The following is a 24,533-nucleotide window of genomic DNA, read 5'->3' on the forward strand; positions in this document are numbered from 1 at the left end:
TCCCCAAGACCCCTAAACCGGCATCCCCAAGACCCCTAAACTGACATCCCCAAGACCCCTAAACTGACATCCCCATCCGCAAGATCCCTAAACCGTCATCCCCATCCCCAAGACCCCTAAACCGACATCCCCAAAACCCTTAAACCGTCATCCCCATCCCCAAGAATCCTAAACTGTCATCCCCATCCCCAAGAACCCTAAACTGTCATCCCCAACTAAACCCTAAACTGTCATCCCCAAGAACCCTAAACCATCATCCCCATCCCCAAGAACCCTAAACTGTCATCCCCATCTCCAAGAACCCTAACCCATCATCCCCATCCCCAAGAACCCTAAACCGGCATCCCCATCACCCCTAAACCGTCATCCCCATCCCTAAGAACCCTAAACCGGCATCCCCATCACCCCTAAATCATCATCCACAAGAACCCTAAACCAGCATCCCCATACCCAATAACCCTAAACCAGCATCCCCCAGAACCCTAAACCGCCATCCCCATCCCCCAGAACCATACACCGTCATCCCCAAGAACCCTACACTGTCATCCCCAAGACCCCTAAACTCTTTGATCCCGGCGACTAGAGCTAGAGCTCATCGGGAGCAGTTAGGGATTAAGTGTCTTGCTCAAGGACACTTTGCCATGCCACCGGGAGGAGCCATAAGTGAACCGGGAACCTTCAGATTACCATGACCACTCTACTGTACCTCCTGAGCCACTGTCGTGAGTATAAATACCCTGATGTTATAGTTGAAGTGTGGGATCAATGTACTGAACTTATTAAGAAAAAGGGGGAGCAAAGGCTTTATTTACAAAAAAAAGTTACTTATTTGATGTTATACAACGGCATGCAAATTTCTCGATTCTGATTGGCCATTCACACGTCTTTATTGGCAACAATCCACGGTCCTGGGCTCAGGACCCGCCCACAACCGAATCACATAACCCTCCCCGGCTCACTCCGGGAGAAAACAAGATCGCGGACAACAAATGGTTATGTTGAAAGCACCATAACGACTAAATATGAAGCGATTCTGTCAAGGGGAATGTGTTAGTCCTTTAAACAATGTTGGATGATGTAATTGATGGGTCTTGAGTCAATCTAGAACAAAAGAAAAATCGCGGTTTGATTGATAGATTAATTGATTGATTTAAATTTCTTCCTTCCTACTTTCTACTGACTGCAGCGTTCTCTCTCACACTGTCCGACGCTGGCGTACCCACAAACACACACACACACATACACACACACACACACACACACACACACACACGCACGCACACACACACACACACACTGTGACACACACACACACACACACACACACGCACACACACACACACACACACACACACACTCCTGTCTGCAACAGCGGGGGAGTCAGACTGAGAGAGAAGCAGCGCTGTTTTAAGTGAGCATGGTCTATTGAATTGATTGATTGGTTGATTGCTAATTTTATTACTGTACCCCTGGTTTCCAACTGGTTAAGTTTAGGCTAAAAGAAATAAATAAAAAAATAGGGCGAAGAAAACGTTTTTTTCCTATAGGGCAAAGAAAACGTTTTAATTTGTTTTACCTACTTTATATAGAAGCATCTAAGAATGAAGTTCTATGGAAAGTAGGTCTGCATTCCCTTAACAATTGTGTGTATTGAGCCGTACTGTATTGTACCCATTCTGCATCTGGTAATAAAATTTTCAATCAATCATTCCAATAATACACAGTTGGATGTGTTAGTTGGTTGGATGCACTTCAAGCTGCTTCCACATGAGGCAACTTCTCTCAATCATTCCAATAATACACAGTTGGATGTGTTAGTTTGGTTGGATGCACTTCAAGCTGCTTCCACATGGAGGCAACTTGTCTTTTTTGTAGTTGTGGGAACTACTTTTTCTGGCGGATGGTTTTTTCAATAAATCTTCGATTAATGTGTGTTTATTGTATAGAAATAAGGTTGGATGAATCTGGCAGTTGTATAAAAGCTTTACATCACGCGCAGTCGTGATTTGTGACCAATAAACCATGCCTAGGGGGGTCTAACGACCCTCGGCTGCGCCTCGGGCCTAACGACCACCCCTAGGCATGGTTTATTGGTCACAAACCACTCCTGCGCGTGATGTAATGCTTAATTTCACACACCATGTTTAGGATGTTCTATAATACTTTTGTTGAGAGTGTTTTAACCTTTTGCATCATTTGCTGGGAAGCAACGGAAGAACAGAAAAACACTATGAGGAAAGTTTTAACTACTTTGTAACAAATTGCAAGGCATTCATTTGAGCAGCCTAGAAGACATTTCTAGATCCAGATCTCTTAACAAAGCAGAGAGAATTCAATTGGATCCTATAGGCACCAACCTTTTACAGCTTTTGAGCTGTAACATTCTGGCTGTAGCTTCCAGTATCCAGCCAAGAAAAAAAACTGTTCAAAACATCAATCATTCATACCACAAGGGATTAAATTCTTGAGCAGAAACTCTTTTATTTATTTTTTGTTATTGATTAAATTCTTGTTTAACTTTTTATCGCTCTGTCCGGCAGAATTCTGAGATAATGTTCCCAGAAAATCTGACCTGAAAGGGTTAGGTAGAGTCAAGTAAAGTGTAAAAAAAAATTTCATGTAAAAGGTCAAAATAAAGCATTGGAAGGGTCCAGGCCGCAGGACTCTTCGTCAAAGTGAAAGGTATCTAATAATTTGGAGAACAGTGTATGAACTAGTGTCAGGTGATTGATACTGTTGTCTTCTGGTCCCAAGTTTTAAGATTGCTGTAGAAAACAACAAAATGTGATACAGCTGGGCAACGTCATCAGGTCAGTCACATGTCGGGTCAGAAAAAATAAATCTTAGCCAGACAATAAGATAAAGTAGCCTTCAGCTGACTTTTGAGCTATTTTGGGGATGTATTAAAAAAAAAAAAAAAAAAACATGGACTATAGGCCTACATAGTATAACGTATTGACCGTTAATTATATGATGATCGACAAATCTATGTTTGCTCAGGGGGGTAATGGGTAATCTAAATGCTGTTATTATGTTTATTTCACACTTTCCCCTTACAAAGACACAATCCTTGATTCAAACATAAACAAAAATTAATTGCCATCTACATCACTATTCTAAGTCCACTATACTATGTCCCATCTACATTCCACTAAAATCTGTGTACACAATGGTACATACAGATCATGTACGAAAAAACTAAACCAAAAAACTAAATTAACTAAAGTTAATTCCTGTTTGCAGTGGCAGCCATGTCAGCTCCACAATCCTACTTCACTAACTTAGAATCAATGCAATGCAAACAGACTATATGTCAGTATTTATTTTTTAAACAGTAAGATCTGAAGGTTTATATGTAGGCCAACACCTTACACCAAATAACAGATTATTTGCATGGTCAACACACAAAAAACATATTTGAAATACTTGTACTGTATTGTAAATTGGCTACTGAAAAACCATGTATCTACACCCACACACTACCTACAACCTGGCCATAGGTCTAGCCCAGTGGTTCCTAAAGTGAGGTCCAGGGTCCAAAATAGTTCTGTAACATATAACGGGGGTCCATAGCTCAGCCCTAGGGGACCCGGTAATTTTAAATAAAATGATAAATCCATTATTTCCTCAACAAGTCATGGTAAGTTGATAACATTTACTCATTTTTGCAGTTGAACAATCATTGTAAAGGATGGGATAGGTGTTTTTTGCATAGGATTAGTGAAATCAGGATTTGTTGTTAGCTAAAAAAGTGGTGAAGCCATAAACGGTCATATGCCCCACAGCCCCTTCAGGTGAAGTGACAGTGTACATTTTTAGACATATGCCCGATGCATCTAGTCAGTCACACTTAGGGTTACTTCTACCATGTAGTGCCATGTAGTATCATGTAGTGCCATGTAGTACCCTGTAGTACCATGTAGTGCCATGTAGTACCCTGTATTGCCATGTAGTACCCTGTAGTACCATGTAGTACCATGCCATGTAGTACCCTGTAGTGCCATGTAGTATCATGTAGTACCATGTAGTACCCTGTAGTACCATGTAGTACCATGTATTGCCATGTAGTACCCTGTAGTACCATGTATTGCCATGTATCCAATCCAATCCACTTTATTTATATAGCACATTTAAAACAACAAAGTTGACCAAAGTGCTGTACAAGTCCACAAACATAGGATAAAACATAAAACATAAAAATGTAATAAAAACACATAATAAAACAGTACAATGTGACACATAAAAAGGCAAATCTCTCAAAAACGGTTTAAAAAATAAAAGCCAGAGCAAATAAGTGTGTTTTGAGGCGTGATTTAAACACCTGCAGAGTGGGGGCCTGCCTAACATGCAGTGGCAGCTCATTCCAGAGCTTTGGGGCTGCCACTGCAAAAGCACGGTCCCCCCTAAGCTTCAGCCTGGAGTTTGGAACGGCCAAGAGGAGCTGGTCAGAGGACCTGAGGAACTTATGTAGTACCATGTAGTACCCTGTAGTACCATGTATTGCCATGTAGTACCCTGTATTGCCATGTAGTATCATGTAGTACCATGTAGTACCCTGTAGTACCATGTAGTACCCTGTATTACCCTGTAGTACCATGTAGTACCATGTAGTACCATGTAGTACCATGTAGTACCCTGTAGTACCATGTAGTACCATGTAGTACCCTGTATTACCCTGTACCATATAGTATCATGTAGTACCCTGTAGTACCATGTAGTTATATAGTTTTGTCCGCTATTCTTCTTTGGGCCTTTATCGGCTACTGTTGCCATGGCAACGCAAATAAAAAAAAACTCCCAATACATTTTCTTATTTATTTTTATGTTATACTTATGAATCAGCCTGCCAAGTTTCATAGATATGCCCCCTAATAGTGCGGTGGCTTAGCACCAGATTTGAGAAGGATGTGGACGCGCCGGACAAAAGCACAACATTTTTCCCACGTGTTCCTCATCATCATAGCTTTCATTTTGGGGTAGGGGCCACGTCATCATGATGGATTTCAAGATGGCCGCCATGTAAAATCAAGGTTCTGCCCATTAATAAATATCTTGGTCCATAGCGTGCTCAATATTTGAGCGAACACAAAGGTATTGGTATCCCTGTAAACTAGAGAAGCTAAGCTTGCCATTTCACATTCCTGTTATACTCTGCTTGGTTGGGAAGAATAATTAAAGAACCCTAAACCGCTCCATTCTCTCCTCCTGTGTTTTGCTATTGGGCTCCGCAAGAACCTCCCATCCTCACAGAACACTGCGACCATGATGTCGGACTCAGCAGCACAGGAGGCCGGTGAATGGAGCACCAGCATCCAGGCCGCCGTCAACGGACACGCCAGTCTGGTAAATCAACACTCACAGATACTGGATGAGACTATTGCCCAACTCAGCGCTCTCACTCTCAGCGCCACGGAGCGAGACAAACGATTTGAGCGTTTTCTAAGCATATTTAACAGCCCAGTCAATTCCGCCTGCTGTCTCTCCACTCGTGGTATCCCCACCTATAGTATCCCAGTCCCGGGAACCTCACGTACCCTCGCCAGAGCGTTATGACGGAAACGTTGCCAAATGTCATGCCTTCCAATGCTCTTTAGTGTTTGGGCAACAACCTCTAACATTCCAGAGCGACAAATCCAAAATATCCTACCTGTCTGGTTTGCTGACGGGGCCCGCGTTAGAATGGGCGACAGCCCTCTACTTCAGTAATTCCCCCCTCTGCAATTCGTACTCCGGGTACATCGCCGACATGCAAAAGGTCTTCGACCATCCTCCCGGTGGTTTGGATAGAACGGCCGCCTTGTTTACCATCCACCAAGGACACCGTAGTGTGAGCGAGTACGCTATCGAATTCCGTATTCTGGCAGCGGGTTCCCAGTGGAACGATGAACCATTACGCGGAGCCTTTCGCCAGGGCCTCAGCAAAGTTCTAAAGGACGAATTGGCGTCGAAAGAGAAGCCTACTTCCCTTGACAACTTGATTAACTTAGCCAGAGAGCTGGACACGCGTCTCCGGGAACGCCGCCGTGAAAAGGCCAGCACCGTCAACAGTGTCCCGCTGCAGAGCCGCAGGGCCGCTGAGCAGGAGCGCCCCGTTAATAGTGTCCCGCTGCAGCACCGCAGAACCGACGATTCTGAGCCCATGGACCTCGACCGCTCTCGCCTTCCTCTCCGCGAACGCCGTCACAGACTCATGTCAGGGGCATGTCTGTACTGCGGGCAACTAGGCCACTCCATCGCCTCGTTCGGTTCGCCCAAACGACGGGGCTCGACTGTGACGCTGGGCACATGCACAAGCCTTAAATTTGTTCCCAGTTCCGGTCCGAATATGCAATTCAGTGCCACGCTTTACCACAACGGTCAATCCCTCCCTCTTTCCGCGCTGGTCGACTCGGGCACAGACGAAAACATCATCGACGCTGGGGTAGTGTCCCACTACCACATTGCCACCGACGCCTTACCCATCCCCCGAGATGCCCAAGGCCTAAACGGGAAGTTGCTCTCGCAAATAACACGCCACACCACGCCTCTCCGCCTTCAACTCTCCGGGAATCATAGCGAGGAGATCCGTTTTCACGTCACTGATTCTCCCCATAACCCAATCGTTCTAGGCATGCCTTGGCTAAAGCTACACAACCCTGTGATAAATTGGCCAACGGGCTCAGTCACGAGCTGGAGTGCTCACTGTCACGCCTCTTGTCTACGGTTGGCGCGGTCACCACTGGGGGCCACTGGTTCTCCCGTTCCCAACGAACCTGTTGACCTCTCGACTGTTCCTCCAATTTACCACAACCTAGAGGCTGTGTTTAGCAAACAACAAGCTCTCTCCCTACCTCCTCATCGCCAGTACGACTGTGCTATAGACCTGCTCCCGGGAGCCCCGCTCCCCGCTAGCCGCCTGTTTAACCTCTCTCGCCCAGAGAGAGAGTCTATGGAGAAGTACGTCCACGAGTCCCTGGCCTCGGGCATTATTACCCCCTCCTCCTCTCCTGTCGGCGCGGGCTTCTTTTTTGTGTCCAAGAAGGACCACTCCCTTCACCCCTGTTAAGTGCCCACGCTAGGTCTTAGGTCAGATCGATAACTTCATAACTCATTGGTCTGCTCATCTTGACATCAAACAGTGTCCTGCGAAGTGGTTGACATGCAGAACCAAATGAGTCTACAAAATGTTGTTGTTACTACTGACCGACAAGCGATAGCGAATGCACCGTTCCGACCCCACCCAGTCATCGACCTTAGGTCGAGTGATTGGAGTTGCGGAATCTTTTATTTTATTTGCACTGGGAAGGACTCTCTTTATTCAGATGAGGTCCATTTCCCTTATCCGTTACACGTATTATCACTGTATGGCTTTACTTGATAATCCCATTATACAGAACCCACTTCTACATCCATACATATACCGTTAGTTCTTTCTTTAGGTCTCCGTCTGGATAAAGACACACTTCTAAAGTTTTTACATCATAAATCAGGAACATTACGGGACCGTGTTGTTGCCGACTGGTTAAAGACACACTTCTAAAGTTTTTACATCATGAATCATGAACATCACGAAGCAATGGGTAAAGTTACAATGCAAAAACATTTCAATGCTTACCCGTCCGTCTGGTCCGAAGAATGGATACAAAAAGATATATTATAAAAAGCTGTTTTATTTAGAAAAAGCAAGTTACAGAAGAGACTTCATTGGAAATGTCCAACTCAGTTAAAAGAAGTATAAAACAAAAACATCTCATCTGACACGGCTTGTGCCTGCTTGTGCCTGCCATGGAAAATCTTCAAATCTGGCTCCTCGAAGGAGGAACAGTCATTTTTATATTGATCCTGCATCATATTTCTATTGGTCTAAAAACAGTGATGTCACAGGGATGTCATTTCACTAGCCAACCAACGTACAATACGTAGTATATATTTATCCAATCGTTTTACTTTACGTGCACAGTAAGTGTCCCTCCCTTTTCTTTTACTTGCGTTACCTTCAGTTACATAGTTTTTTCAAGTATGAGAAAGTCCCTCCACTTTTCATCTTATTCAGAACTTACAAAGGGTTAACCTGGTAACCATGCGTCTGCCGGCCGGAGAGCTCAGGGAAGAGGCCCTGCCTGGCAAGGTCACATTCTTTACAGTTAACTCCCTACTGCATGTTCATGTGGAGGGAGGGAGACAGATACATCTGTACAGACCAAGCAAATCATTCTTAAGCAGAAACATATAATTTGCAGATGAAACATATAATCAATATAGCATTATACATATCTATACCTTTATACCTACAGTATATATGTTTCCATAATTATTATATGTGAAAAATAGGTTAGATTCACACAACAATCATTTCACTGTCTTCCAACCAGAGTTTAGTTTTAAAGTCTATAAAGAATATACTGGTTATAAAAGAACAAACAGGATGTCAATTTCAAAAAGGGTCACTGTTGTTCTGTGGCACTTAACATGTGTTTACACATAACGTGTTTCCTTTCTGACGGGGCATTACCAGCCAGAATACATATCACATCTAGACACCTATAGTAACATATGCCTAGATGATAACAAATATATACAATAAACCTATTGTATTGATTCCATTGACTCCACTCTCCAAGATCACGCAAGATATTGTAGTGTACACAAGTTACGGTTCCAGAGTCCACAGTTCTCACAGTTTTTTTCACAAGTGGGAGGAAGAATCTACAGACATTCCTCATAATCATATATAAGAACAGGATGTCATACTAACCAGTGTCACTTAGTTGGCTGTGACACTTTACACCTCCTCTGTCATCCTGGTCGGTCATTTTCCATTGTCTTAATAGCGTCTGTACTGGGGGACGAGATGGCGATTGCGGGGTCACGTGGCTGTGACTCTCCACACCCCCTCTGCCATCTTGGTACCTTGTTACCCTGGTAGCCAGCGGGAAGACTTGCATCTGTTGTTCCCTGGCTGGACGGCCCGACAGGATAGGGGCCACGTCGTGGCTTGGCATCCGGCGGGAAGACTTGCATCTGTTGTTCCCGGCCAACGCACCTGAAGACAACACCTGGTGGTCATCGTGTGGTCATCTTGGTCATCTTGGGGTCACCCCCTCTGACCTCTTGGATCTCTCCCATAGTTTGAGGTAGGTTGAATTGTTACTTCTCGGGCGACCCCCACGGGTCCCCGAGAATTGTAGCAGCAGTCCTCTATTGAAGTGTGGTTGGCCTGGTCGTGTGACCCTGTCCGTAGGCCTCGCAGGACATCACAGATACAGTCCACAGAGGACTCATTTCTTTTCTCTCTTTCAGGTCCATTCAGGGCTCTCGTCGCCCTGTAACCTGGGTCCAGGCCGATGTCTCTCTGTCCGGTCTAGGAGGTCTAGGAGGTCTAGGAGGTCTAGGAGGTCTGGGAGGTCTGGGAGGTCTAGGAGGTCTGGGAGGTCTAGGTGAGGACCTTGAGGATGCTCTGGAGCTTGACCTATCCCGGTCTTCCTCCATTTCCGAGTTCTGACCTGGGTCAGTATATTCCTTTTTGCCATTCGCTGCGTCGTCCACTGACTCCGGGGGACAGCCCCCCCCGTCTAAGAATGTGGCACTGGTTCAGGTTTTGTCGCTTTACCAGCGCACCTTTACCAGCGCACATTGTTCACAGGCCTTTCGGACTGTTATCGCTCTTTGTTTGGCTTTAGGTATGAGAATGTTGTTAGTTCTCAGGTATACCAACATCCTCTTACTTCCGGCATGTCCAAGGTTATCATATACCTGTCTGATCATGTGAGTAGCCTCGTCCTGTTAGCAATGGCTAGTTAGCCTGCTATTCGCTCCTATTCGCAATGGCTATTTCAGCCTGCTATTTGCTCCTGTTCGCAATGGCTATTTCAGCCTGCTATTCACAAAGTAGAGTTTTTTCTACTTAAGTTCTGACTTTAAGTAAGCATTTAGTTACTTCAAGTTCAAGTGACTTTAGGGCTCCCTAGCCCTGTTAGTCGCGAGTAAACGCCACTTCAAGTGGTTTCTTATGAACCCTCTCTTGTTCCTGATAGATTTTTTACCTCTTAGGCTGTCTGCTGCGCTTTGCAGACCTCTACGTCACTCATTGTTCCAGATCTCGAGCACTTAGGAGGAGTCTTGGTTGGAGAGGATTGCTTGCTGATAAGATCAATCTTGAGTAAGGTTTTAACTCAAATCTGTAATAAATTTTACTCCAGAGGAACCTTCAGTTCATATTCTTTCGGCTTTTGATACCTATTCAATTAGTATAAAGCCCAACTCACGGATGTTCTAAGCCCCAGAACCTCCAATCCGTTTTGACAGACCTATAAACCAGTGACTCGGCCGCCCAAGCACTACAGCGTCCTGCATGCTGAAGCTTCCGAGTCCCCACAAATCTGATAGGCCCGTCGGATATAGAGACCCTGATGCTCGCTCTGTCCCCCCGCGTCAAGGTGCTAAGCTTGATGAGAGTTTGCAGAGTCTCAATTTTTATCCATAGGCGCTGGTGAGTGTACATCTCACGCAGCTGATATGGTTGGTACAGGTGCTAACCTACCAGATGGTAGCTGTCAGGAAATCCCCTTTGCATGAAATAGATTACAAATTATTTCGTCCTCTATACTCTGGTTTAGAGAAAAGACGGACATCTTTACATAGTATACTTAAAATGTATACAAAATGCATGTAGTATTCTATGTCATGTTTCTTCCTAAATGACAATAACACTATATATTATTCCTCTTGACAGATGAGCTGTATGTCAAGTGCAGTTTGCACTTGCTTGAGTGTCATGTGTCAGGGCCCCAGAAGGTAAGGATACTATTGATTCTCCTTCCGGGCTTTGGATTTCTCCCTTTTCCCCTCACTTTTATTGTATTTGTGTTGAGAAAGCATTTTGACTTGGTCATACAGCATGCATTCCGTCCGTAACTGGTCTTGGGACCATGCTGCGCATTTGGCTGCAAGACGGTTACCCCCTGGTACACCTATGAATAGCTTTTCAAGCAGTAAGCCTGATCTTTGCCTAGGTGTTCCACGTATGACTGATTCTGCTGCAACAGTGAGAGACAAGCTCCCGTCTCGCACCTGTGGGATTAGTTTCTCCACCATATTTTCCCCTGGATCTTGACCGGGGATTCTTACTTCCATTTCCATCATTTGGGCCATTGAAGCCCCTTCGGGGACCTTCAGTTCTTTGAGGTGTCTCAAAATGCGAGCGGCATCCGGGTCATCATAGAGAGGTGACCCATGGAAAATCTGAGCACACTTATGGATATAAGCAGCCTGGGTCTCCCCTCGAAGCATTTCTGGGGCTAGTTTTTTGAGCACTTGGGTTTTGCTTAACAATTCTTGTGCTTTGTTGCTTTCTCCATATTGGGTGCTGTCATGCAGACTCCTGCCTGTATGTGAACTCTTTCCTCTCGGTCGGTAAATGTCTCCGGGAGATTGGGCTAGTATGGAGTGAGGGCTCACTTCCGGTCGGTGTTCCTCTGTGCTGTGTCTCAGGGCTCGGATTGGGCTTATGGACGGGGCCTCGTTCAACCAGTTTCTTTCTCTCCTGGCTATTTCAGCCATGGCCCTGTCTAGCTTGTACACCTGTTCACGTAGTATGTCATAGCCTGCATGTAAGTGTGCATGCTCGTATGGTTCTGTTACTCCAGGGTGAGACAACACTTTTTCTGCCACGGGTGACCGGGCTAAGGCCTGAGCCGTTCCCCATCTCACGGGATATGCTGGCATAATATCCCCTGTTTCCTTTCCTTCCAAGTCTCCTTCACTCTCTTCGGAGACGTCCTCCAATCCTGAGCTCCAGGTCAAGCCCGAGGGTGACTGAAAGGTGGTGCCTTTCAGAGTAGGCCCCTTGCCTATAGGTCTCAGTTTGACCGGTTTCGCTCTCTTGTTTCGAGGTCTAGGAGGTTCGCCCCTCGGGTACCGAACTCTCTCCCTAGATCTTGATCGAGATGAAGACCTGGAGGATGCTCTGGAGCTTGACCTATCCCGGTCTCCCTCCATTCCTGAGTCCTGATCTAGATCAGTATACTCCTGTTCGCTACTTGCTGGGTCGTCCCCTGACTCCGGGGGGACGGCCTAGAAGTCTATGGATACTCCTGACCTGAGATCGCGCAGGTTCCGCCTTTTCAGGTTCGAACTGTACTGTCGGTCTCCTGGGTGTGGATGATCTCCCTCTCTCCGCTGCTCGGGAGGAGTTCTGGGAGTTGGACCTTTCTTTCCTGGGTACGGGTCCCGACCCCTTAGGGTTCGGAGGGGGAGTGAGAGGTACCAATGCAGGCTCATCGTCCTCGTCTTCCTCACCCTCCCCGGCTCTATCCACGGCCAGGGTTATTGTCTCATGGTCCCTAGGTTCCACCATGAGACGGATCTCTGTGTGCTCTGCACTCCTTAGGCTTGAGATCGCGCTGATTACGGCTTTCCCCAACCATATGCCTCTTTGGCCATATCCTCGAGACCTGCCCCACATCAGGTTTATGGCTAGTCGGTAGGGCATGTCCTTAGTACCATGGCCAGCATAGATTTCCCTTTTCTGCAGTAGTTCCTTTATACGGGACACCAGTCTGTCCCAGTTTATGTGTGAGGACTTTATCTCCTTGTATTGGTCTTGGCTTAGTGTCACATGGACAATTTTCTCTGTGTGAAACACCCCATAATCACACTCTGTGATTACTGCCTTGCCTGGTTTCAGGGGCTCTTTGGTCCTTTTTTCCATTACCTGTTTCCTCAGGTTCCGGTAGTAAGAGCCTCCTGCCGTTACCATGCTTGTTTCCCATCTACCATAGTTCGTCAATGACGGTCCAGTGAAGGTGAGGATTGACCATGGTGTATCAGAGTTATCGGTCCAGACTGGGTAGTTAGTGACTGTTATGTCTGGTGATTGTCTGTGAGACCTTGTAGATGTCACTCTCACCCCTGAGTGTTCACCACGGGGAGATATATAGGTTGCTCTCGCTTGCCTCACTTCCTCGTGAACACGTGGTCCTGGGCTTATGCACTGCAGGGAGTGATCTCGCCCTGGTGTGGTTGATCCCCCCAGTGTCGGGAGGTGTCCCCTGAGTGTATATTCTCCCATTTCGTGTCCAGAGGGGGCTCTCATTGAGGGCGGAGCCCTCTTGTCCATATACATGGAAGTGGGAGCAGGCAGTGTTCGGCCTGTTTCCTCATATATCCTTCCTTGTCCTGACCGGGGCCACGTAATTTGAGCCCTCTGGTCTGAGTGACTCACTGCTTCCCTTGGTGTTCCCGAGGGACAGACTGTCCGATTTCTGTACGCCAGCTCCTCCTGAGCTAGCGTCTCTAGCATCTGTTGTGCTAGCGTCTTCCGTGCTAGCATTTCTTGTGCTAGCTTCTCTTGAGCTAGCATCAACTGCGCCAGCTCCTCCTGAGCTAGCGTCTCTTGCACTAGCATCTGCTGTGCTAGCATCTTCCGTGCTAGCATCTGTTGTGCTAGCTTCTCTTGAGCTAGCATCAGATGTGCTAGCATCTGTTGTGCTAGCTCCTCTTGAGCTAGCGTCTGATGTGCTAGCATCTGTTGTGCTAGCTTCTCTTGAGCTAACTCCTTCTGCACCATCTTCTTCTGAGCTAGCGTCTGCTGTGCTAGCTTCTCTTGTGCTAGCTTCTCTTGAGCTAGCGTTGGTTGCTAGCTCCGGCTATTTAGCCTGCTGTTAGCTCCTGGCTTTGTTAGCCTGTGGTGAGCTAGTTAGCTTTTGGCTAGTTAGCCATCAATCAGCTCCTGGCTTTGTTAGCCTGTGGTTGGCTAGTTAGCTCTTGGCTAGTTAGCCATCAATTCACTCCTGGCTTGTTAGCCTGTTGGGAGCTCCTGTCTGGCTAGGGCCAGTTCATTTGTGTTAGCACTGGCTCGTTAGCCCATGGTGAGCTAGTTAGCTTCCGTCTGGCTAGTTCCAGCTCATCTCCAGTTAGCTCTGGCTTGTTAGCCGTCAATTCACTCCTGGCTTGTTAGCCTGTTGAGAGCTAGTTAGCTCTTGGCTAGTTAGCCATCAATTCACTCTTGGCTTGTTAGCCTGTGGGGAGCTAGTTAGCTCTTGGCTAGTTAGCCATCAGTTCGCTTGTGGCTAGTCAGCCCGTGTTCCAGTGAGCGCCGTTTTGGCTAGCTCACGTAGCCTCGGGCTAGGTAGCCATCCAGTTAGCATTCAGTTAGCTTGTGGCTAGTTAGCCTGCATTCCAGTGAGCGCCGTTTTAGCTAGCTCACGTAGCCTCAGGCTAGGTAGCCATCCAGTTAGCATTCAGCTAGCTTGTGGCTAGTTAGCCTGCATTCCAGTGAGCGCCGTTTTAGCTAGCTCACGTAGCCTCAGGCTAGGTAGCCATCCAGTTAGCATTCAGTTAGCTCGTTTGTGGCTAGTTAGCCTGCATTCCTGTGAACGCGCCGTTTTGGCAGCGTCACCTCGGGCTAGGTAGCCATCCAGTTAGCACTTAGCTCGCTTGTGGCTAGTTAGCCTGCATTCCTGTGGGCAAAGCACAAAATTATGTTGCACTTGTAACTCCCCCCAGAGCTCTCTAGTGAAGCGTGATTTTTTTTCTTCGGCCGTTAGCACCTATTCAGTTAGTATAAATGTCCACCCAGGGACGCCATGATAAGTGCCCACGCTAGGTCTTAGGTCAGATCGATAACTTCATAACTCATTGGTCTGCTCATCTTGACATCAAACAGCGTCCTGCGAAGTGGTTGACATGCAGAACCAAATGAGTCTACAAAATGTTGTTGTTACTACTGACCGACAAGAGATAGCGAATGCACCGTTCCGACCCCACCCAGTCATCGACCTTAGGTCGAGTGATTGGAGTTGCGGAATCTTTTATTTTATTTGCACTGGGAAGGACTCTCTTTATTCAGATGAGGTCCATTTCCTTTATCCGTTACACGTATTATCACTGTATGGCTTTACTTGATAATCCCATTATACAGAACCCACTTCTACATCCATACATATACCGTTAGTTCTTTCTTTAGGTCTCCGTCTGGATAAAGACACACTTCTAAAGTTTTTACATCATAAATCAGGAACATTACGGGACCGTGTTGTTGCCGACTGGTTAAAGACACACTTCTAAAGTTTTTACATCATGAATCATGAACATCACGAAGCAATGGGTAAAGTTACAATGCAAAAACATTTCAATGCTTACCCGTCCGTCTGGTCCGAAGAATGGATATAAAAAGATATATTATAAAAAGCTGTTTTATTTAGAAAAAGCAAGTTACAGAAGAGACTTCATTGGAAATGTCCAACTCAGTTAAAAGAAGTATAAAACAAAAACATCTCATCTGACACGGCTTGTGCCTGCTTGTGCCTGCCATGGAAAATCTTCAAATCTGGCTCCTCGAAGGAGGAACAGTCATTTTTATATTGATCCTGCATCATATTTCTATTGGTCTAAAAACAGTGATGTCACAGGGATGTCATTTCACTAGCCAACCAACGTACAATACGTAGTATATATTTATCCAATCGTTTTACTTTACGTGCACAGTAAGTGTCCCTCCCTTTTCTTTTACTTGCGTTACCTTCAGTTACATAGTTTTTTCAAGTATGAGAAAGTCCCTCCACTTTTCATCTTATTCAGAACTTACAAAGGGTTAACCTGGTAACCATGCGTCTGCCGGCCGGAGAGCTCAGGGAAGAGGCCCTGCCTGGCAAGGTCACATTCTTTACAGTTAACTCCCTACTGCATGTTCATGTGGAGGGAGGGAGACAGATACATCTGTACAGACCAAGCAAATCATTCTTAAGCAGAAACATATAATTTGCAGATGAAACATATAATCAATATAGCATTATACATATCTATACCTTTATACCTACAGTATATATGTTTCCATAATTATTATATGTGAAAAATAGGTTAGATTCACACAACAATCATTTCACTGTCTTCCAACCAGAGTTTAGTTTTAAAGTCTATAAAGAATATACTGGTTATAAAAGAACAAACAGGATGTCAATTTCAAAAAGGGTCACTGTTGTTCTGTGGCACTTAACATGTGTTTACACATAACGTGTTTCCTTTCTGACGGGGCATTACCAGCCAGAATACATATCACATCTAGACACCTATAGTAACATATGCCTAGATGATAACAAATATATACAATAAACCTATTGTATTGATTCCATTGACTCCACTCTCCAAGATCACGCAAGATATTGTAGTGTACACAAGTTACGGTTCCAGAGTCCACAGTTCTCACAGTTTTTTTCACAAGTGGGAGGAAGAATCTACAGACATTCCTCATAATCATATATAAGAACAGGATGTCATACTAACCAGTGTCACTTAGTTGGCTGTGACACTTTACAATTGACTACCGGGGTCTCAATAACATCACGGTTAAGAACAAGTACCCCCTGCCTTTGATTAACTCTACTTTCGAACCCCTGCAAGGCGCCACCATTTTTTCAAAGTTGGATCTCAGAAATGCCTATCATCTGGTCCGCATCCGGGAGGGAGACGAATGGAAGACGGCCTTCAAGACCCCGCTCGGCCACTTTGAGTACAAGGTGATGCCTTTTGGGTTGACCAACGCCCCTGCTGTCGTCCAGGCCCTTGTCAATGACATTCTCCGTGATGTCCTGAACCGCTCTGTCTTTGTCTACTTGGACGACATTCTGATTTTCTCCCGCTCCATGGAGGAGCACATCCGGATCCTCCAGCGCCTACTAGAGAACAAGCTGTTCGTCAAGGCGGAGAAATGTGAGTTCCACGTCTCCTCCATCGGGTTCCTCGGCTACATCATCGAGGAGGGTTCCGCACACCCGGACACCATCCTTCCTTCCTCCTGCCTGGTGGCCGCCGCCACCTGGGAGATCCAGTCTGTCGTCCGGGAGACCCAGCGCGTCCAGCCTGATCCAGGTAACGGCCCACCTAACCGGCTTTTTGTCCCCGACCTTGTCCGCTCCCAGGTGCTCGAGTGGGTCCACGCCTCCCGGTTCGCCTGTCATCCTGGGATCAACCGTACCTTGTCCCTGCTGAAGCAACACTTCTGGTGGGTCACCATGAGGGAGGACACCCGCGACTTCGTCCTTGCGTGCACCGTCTGTGCCCGTGGAAAGGCTTCCCACCAACCACCAGCCGGGCTCCTCAGGCCGCTCCCTGTTCCCGGTCGGCCTTGGTCGCACGTCGCCCTGGACTTCGTCACCGGACTGCCTCCTTCACACGGTAACACTGTCATTCTCACCATCGTGGACCGGTTCTCAAAGGCTGTGCATTTTGTCGCTCTCCCCAAACTCCCCTCTGCTTCAGAAACCGCGGACCTGATGGTGCTCCACGTCTTCCGTCTCCACGGGATCCCGGTGGACATCGTCTCCGACAGGGGCCCGCAGTTTATCTCCCAAGTATGGAAGGCTTTCTGCCGGTCCCTAGGGGCCACGGTCAGCCTCTCCTCCGGGTTCCACCCGCAGACCAACGGTCAATCGGAGCGGGCCAACCAGGACCTGGGATCCGCCCTCCGCTGCGTGACCGCCCGGGACCCCTCCGACTGGAGTACGTTCCTGCCGTGGATCGAGTACGCCCACAACTCGCTGTCCTCCGCGGCCACAGGTCAGTCTCCCTTTGAGTCCTCCCTGGGCTACCAACACCCACTGTTCCCTGCACAGGAAGAGGAGATCACCGTGCCTTCGGTGCAGGACCACCTTCGCCGCTGCAGGAGGATATGGGAGGACACGAGGGCTGCGCTGCTCCGCACCGCTGAGCAGAACCGTCGCTTCGCCGACCGTCACCGGACTCTGGCTCCCGACTACCAACCAGGTCAGATGGTTTGGCTCTCGTCCCGAGACCTTCCACTCAAGTCCTTGTCCCGCAAACTCACCCCCCGTTTTGTTGGTCCGTATAAAATCCTGTCCGTTATCAACCCCTCGGTCGTTAAGCTCCAGCTCCCCGCCATCATGCGCATTCACCCCTCCTTCCATGTGTCGCAGCTGAAGCCGGTTCTCTCCAGTCCCCTGTCTCCTCCTGCTCCAGAGCCTCCTCCTCCGCTGATCATTGATGACCACCCGGCCTACATCGTCCACCAGCTGCTGGACGTGCGTCCCCGTGGTCGTGGGTACCAATACCTCGTGGACTGGGAGGGCTACGGCCCAGAGGAGCGCAGCTGGGTCTCCCGAGGGATGATCCTGGACCCTGAGGTCGTCCGGGATTTCCATCGCTGTCACCCGGACAAGCCTGGGGGCCCGCCAGGAGGCGCCCGTCGAGGGGGGGGTCCTGTCACGATCAGAGCTTGTGTCTGCCAGATGAGGAGCAATCAGCGCGGCTGCAAGAGATCACCTCATCAAGCGTTCCCTACTTCAACTGGCAGAACCCGTCATCCAACGTTGCAGTGTTAAACTGCCTACCGAGAACTTCGCTCCAGCGCCCTTCCACCCTGACGTCTCGAGCCCCAGCGTCCTTCCACCCTGACGTCTCGAGCCCCAGCGTCCTTCCACCCTGACGTCTCTTGGGCTCCGCAAGAACCCCCCATCCTCACATGTTCACATTTGAACCGATACAGTACCGGTACCTTTAGTCTCTAAAAATGTAATCTACCTACCTCAGTCGTGAAAAGAAAAAATCCAAACTTCAAATAACTACACTTTCGACCGTTTTCGGCTTGCCATTGCCCCGACTGCTTTGTTGTTGAATCAAGTCAAATCCTAGGTAAGCGTATTGTAGAGGAGCCAAAGCTATATATTTAGGTTATTGTATTATATGAATGTTTATATGTTTATTTTTATAACCTTACATTGAAACAGCATTAGGAATATTGATTGGATTTAGATAAAGTCATTGAACCATATTATTTGTCATAATAGAACCTTCTAGAACATTCGTGATGTCACAGTATGATGTAATAGTCAAACATTCTAGAACATTTGTGATGTCACAGTATGATGTCATAATGGAACATTCTAGAGCATTCGTGATGTCACAGTATGATGTCATAATCAAACATTCTAGAACATTTGTGTATCTATATATATTCAACAATTCTCTCTGAAGATCTCATTGTGCATCTTGAAACAGTGCTGAGCAGTACTGAACAGATAGACTAAACAACATAGATTGAAGCCTGCATTTCTAGACCATGGTGCCTTGCCGACCGTTTTGCTGTTTATTTACGGCTTTCAGGTAAGGAGGAATTTTCATGTGTCAAGTCGGTGGTGATTTTGGAGACTGGGAAAATACAGTTTTCTTACCTTGTAGTAGTGACGTGAATATTTAGGAAAATAGCTTTAGGACCACTTCTGTAAAGAAAGACTTTGCTGTGGATGAGAAATAAACCATTTGGATATCTTTGTTTTACACTGGAGCGGCTGTGGACCTTATTTTTCTTTATCAACGAACGTACTACTCACAGTCACGAGTACGCAACTTTAACGAGTAGAGTGGAACGTCGGCCCTGATACGTATATTGTGCGTGTGAACGTTGACATGAAAAGAAAAAAGGTTAAAAAAAATATTTAAAAAGTGCACAAAAAAAAGATTTTTTTTCTTTTACGGTATCTCACGTGAATCGATACTGTAGAGGCAGGAAACCGACTTGGTGGATTTATATATTATTATTATATATATATTATATTATATATTAGAACCATGCACTGTTTAGACTGTCTTAACCTTTAGACTGTCTTATTTATGTTTGGACACTAGAGGGCTCACCACCCATAACAGGCCATTCCTATAAATAGCCAAGGTGATCACTGCAATCTTGTGCACCTGCCGAGGTTTTACCTTCAAACGCTACTGTTTCACTGTTGGAACTGACCACGGAGCAATTGACGACTGTTCTGTTTAACCCTTCATTTACTATCATTTACCTTTGGACAACAATAAACCCTGTAAACCGAACCGGCGGCAACTTTGGACATTCAATTCATTCAACATCACAACTTTGGTACAGCGTGAAAAGGCACATTAGCGGGTGCATCGTGGACGACTGTCAGCACACCCAGGAATGACAGTCGGCCACTACAGATACTCTGTAGTACCGACGTGTTTCGGTAAGTACCTTTTAAAAGTACCGAATTCGGTACCCATCCCTAATAAGCAATGATGTTATAATTTAAAGCTAAACTATACGTTTTTCTCTCTTGTTAGAAGAGGGATAACTTCTTCAGTTAGATTTGATTTGATCTTTATTTATCTCGAACATTTTCAACCATAAACACACATTTGTAATAACAAAAAATTTATAAAAACGAAATAAAATACAAATACATTTAAATATATCTTCCTATGGAGGGAATAATCAACATGGCTCAAGACAAATGGTTTTGTTCGAGAAGGGACAGAAAGAAGCAAAGCTTATCTGGTCCTGCCCCTTACAATATCATATTAATATGTAATAAGTTATCTATCAATACATAGTTAACTAACGGAATAGATAGTTAACTAATCAAAGTATCAGAATGTTTATAGAAATTCCTGCGGCCTGCGGGCCATCCTCTCCTCAGTCACAACTCACGAGAGCACTCGCAAATTATGCTGCATGCATGCATATCATTGTCAAACAGTGCACATCTCGAGTCGTGCCACTGTCGGTCGCTTGGTTGACAGTGGCACGCACGAGACCACTGCACAAGACCTGCAAAAATATCAGAATGTTTCATAAAAATTCCCGCGGTGGCCATACTCTCAGTGCACGTCTCATGACAGCTGTCGGTGGCTATACCGGTCATCAACACCGTAATGACCAAACAACCAGGATATTCTTCATAGCATTAACACATTTATTGACCCAGAAAATGTGTAGTTTGACACAAAAATGTATCTTCTATGTTCAACATTCTAACAACAAACCCTAACCCAATGCTCGACACATTTGTACCACATGCACAAACCTGCTTGATTATTGCCCCAAATAGCATGCAAGTTGGACGAAGTGGGTATGTCTGGAAAGAAGAGGCTTGTGGGTACCTATAAAACCAATGTTCACTCTGATATATTCATGTGAACGGCCAAGGGACCTTTTGGAAGATGAGCATGGTCGTTTTTTCTAGGCAAAAATTTAACATAATTTTGAATCATTATTAAAACCCCCTTCCCAACAGTTGGAAAGCTTAGCTTCTCTAGTTTACAGGGATACCAATACCTTTGTGTTCGCTCAAATATTGAGCGTGCTATGGACCAAGATATTTATTAATGGGCAGAACCTTGATTTTACATGGCGGCCATCTTGAAATCCATCATGATGACGTGGCCCCTACACGTGAATACTTTCGGCAACCAACATGCCCTTCCACGTTGCTCTGATTGGCCAACGATAATGCGCATGCGCGCGTTACCGGCTTAGGGTGAAACACTGCAGACCACTGATTGGTCAGAAGAGAGACGTGTCACTCGTTGGAGGCTCCACAAAACCAGAAATCCGCCATCTTTAATGTCTCGCATAGGATTTCATTTGCAGCAGGAACAAGTGCAATAAACAAAAAAGGATACAGTCACTGTGTATTCTGCCTCATTTATTGATGAAACAAAACCGACATCAACACAATTTGCCACCGAGCGGAGAGTTTAGTCTCACAAAAAGATCGCTGACTTGTTAAGCTTGTTGTTAGGTTAGGTGCTAATGTTGTGCTAGCGTTTTAGCATGGCTATCGTACATAGCGTGATCAATATAACTCGTTATTGATTATTTGTACTAGTAACTAATGGTTAATGCTAGTAGAATAGACACAACGTGAGGTAATCACCATCCATTTTAGACCGGTTATTACCTAATGCTAACATTAGCAGATAGACGCAAGACTGGTGCCGTTACAGCTTGTTAGCCTAATGCTAATGCTAACGTTAACGTTAGCAGATAGACACGAGAGCCTAGGTATACGTTAAAGCAATGAGAGGTAGCGTTAGCAGAATAGACACAACGAGAGTCTCGTTAATGTTATTATTGATTGATTGATTGAAAACTGTGTTTTACTCTGGCTTGCGCCTAGCTCGCGGACATAGCTATGCTGGAGCTCTCAGCTGTACACCAGCGGCCCCCGCCTCCCCACAGGGAGACAAGTACGAAATGTGCATGCCCGCGTTACCGGCGTAGGGGGAAAACGAGCGTAGAGGGCTGGCCGATCGCTGGCCAATCAGAGCAACGCGGAAGGGCATGTTGGTTGCCGAAAGTATTCACGCGGCCCCTACCCCAAAATGAAAGCTATGATGATGAGGAACACGTGGGGAAAATGTGGTGCTTTTGTCCGGCGCGTCCACATTTTTTTGCTAAGCCAAGGAAGGAAAAATATGCCCCATGTCTATGTTCCCCGGGTCCTATGTTCCCCGGGTTCTATGTTCCCCGGGTTCTATGTTCCCCGCTTTGATTGATTGATTGATTGATTGAAAATTTTAGACCACCAGCCCTGATTCCAAACTCTAACCTTAACCAGTTCGAAAGAGGGCCTAAGCTTAACCGTTCGAAACAAGGCGGACATTAATAATTAATAAAATAATAAAAATTTATAAATGTTTCAATCTATTAATCAATCAAAGCGGGGAACATAGAACCCGGGGAACATAGGACCGGGGAACATAGGGATGATCGCCCCCATAGCCCCCACATTTTTAGGCTTTTTATTTCAAAATTGTAGATACGTTTTGAAATAGCACCAAAATAACATTCTAGAGTTGAAATTGTGAATTTCCAGGTATTTCAAGTAGTGACCGGTAAAGGGTTAAGGTTAACACAGAAGGGGATGTTAAAGTATTCGAACGAGGCTGTAATATGGTCACGTGAATTTTGAACCCGGAAGTCCCTACTATTTACCAAGTTGCTAGCTGCTGTTGTCACTTGTCGTCTCACCCGAGACGAGCAAAAGTCGAAGGGAAAGTGGGAACAGTGAGGAAATAAAGAAAGTGGGGCTTCTGTGAGAGCAGCATTCACTTGCGACTATCAAGGTACCATTCTTAAAACACGTCTATGCTCCTTTTGTAACGTTACTCTAACGTAAGCGTTAATCGTCACTGGTCACGATTTGTCGTGGATCAATGCGCGCTGTTGTCTAACGCTAGCTATTTCCTCATATCCTGTTGAAATAATTGTTAAATTACCTTGTTTACAAATTAAAACTATTTTTTGGCTTTTTTTGTTATGTATGTTAACGTTTAACCGGGTACGGAAAAGTGCTGGTTTGTCGCTCTGAACCTTTTTATACTCTTCGCCTTGTCTTTGAATGCAGCCAGTCCTTGTTATTTGGTTTTGTGGCGTTTTACCTCTCTTAATTTTGCATCCTGTCTGTCCTGTTTGTGATTTTTCTTTATGATTCAGTGTCTGCCGTCGGGTGAAGATGCTGTCTGAGGGGAGCTCCTTCGTTAAGGGAATGCTCATGGGGGGGCTGTTCTGCTTGGTGTTATCCCTCCTTGGCAGTTTCAGCCCTACTGCCGAGTCCAGCCCAGATGAGGAGCAGCACCACCACCACCACGTCAAAGCCCCTAGCAAAGATGAGCTGAAGCCTCTCACAGAGGACCAAATGGTGGAGCTGAGTCAACAAGTGCGGGTCTATTGTGTCATCATGGTCCAGCCCAAGGTTCTGGTGTTTTGGGCCACCGCCAAAGACACCTGGGGCAAGCACTGTGATCAGGCCGTGTTCTACAGCTCGGAGTCATCCAAGGCCCTAGAGGCTGTCGATCTCAAGGAACAAGACGAGTGGGTAAGGATACGCAAGGCTCTGAAGCATGCCTATGACAATGCTGGTGACCTGCGCTGGTTCTTCGTGGCGAGGCCCACCACATTTGCCATAATTGAGAACCTGAAATACCTGGTTCTGGCCAAGGATCCCAGTGAACCCTTCTACATTGGCAATGCGTTGAAGTCGGGGGAGCTCGAGTATGTGGAGTACGAAAGCGGCATTGTTCTGAGCTACGAAGCGCTAAAAAGGCTGGTGGAGGTGTTCCAGGACGAGGAGAAGTGTCCGGAACGAGGCCACGCTCTGTGGAAGCTGAGCGAGGAGAAGCAGCTGGCCGTGTGTCTGAAGTACACCGGGGTGTTCGCAGAGAACGGAGAGGACGTGCATGGAAAGGGCCTCTTCAACACCCAGAGCGTGGGCAGCCTCATATCCGACGGCATGAAGAACAACCCCACAGACGTGGTGGAGGGCTGCTGCTCCGACCTGGCCGTCACCTTCAGTGGGATGTCGCCCAGTCAAATGCAGATCATGATGTTTGGCGTTTACAGACTCAGACCCTATGGACACAACTTCCACGACACTTTAGCTTTTCTGCCTCCCGAGGGTTCAGACAATGACTAAGTCGGAATAGAGCATTTTAGAGACTTCTTGAGTGACAGCTGACTGTTGGGGGGGGTTCTTATTCAATTTGTAAAACAAACCAAAAAAAATGTGTGGAGGGTGTTGAACTTGGGACTTTATTTTTGTGTATTTTGTACCTTTTGCACATGGCACATTCAAAGCCATTTTGTGGGTTAAACTGAGTTAAAGGACAATGCAGTGCATTCTGGCTGTAGTTTCACTATCCCCACATTTGGCAATACTTGTTATAAGGATAGGCCAATACAGCTATATATGATGATTTACCTAGATAGAGATGCATCTAAATATAGCTGTCCTATACCTATCCTAGAG

At 46.3% G+C, this 24,533-nt stretch overlaps 1 protein-coding gene across 1 annotated transcript; it reads left to right on the plus strand.

Moving 5' to 3' along the window:
• Positions 1-22,714: 22,714 nt before the first annotated feature.
• On the plus strand, positions 22,715-24,200 carry LOC311243306 (C1GALT1-specific chaperone 1-like; the record flags this gene model as incomplete). Its single annotated transcript, XM_084332483.1, has 2 exons — positions 22,715-22,851; positions 23,222-24,200. The coding sequence occupies exon 2, from the start codon at positions 23,241-23,243 to the stop codon at positions 24,198-24,200; it is 960 nt and encodes a 319-aa protein (XP_084188609.1). The 5' UTR covers positions 22,715-22,851; positions 23,222-23,240.
• Between the last annotated feature and the right edge of the window lie 333 nt (positions 24,201-24,533).

The sequence above is a fragment of the Notolepis coatsorum genome (genome assembly GCF_963971535.1).
Source record: "Notolepis coatsorum genome assembly, chromosome: 16".
Taxonomy (NCBI): domain Eukaryota; kingdom Metazoa; phylum Chordata; class Actinopteri; order Aulopiformes; family Paralepididae; genus Notolepis; species Notolepis coatsorum.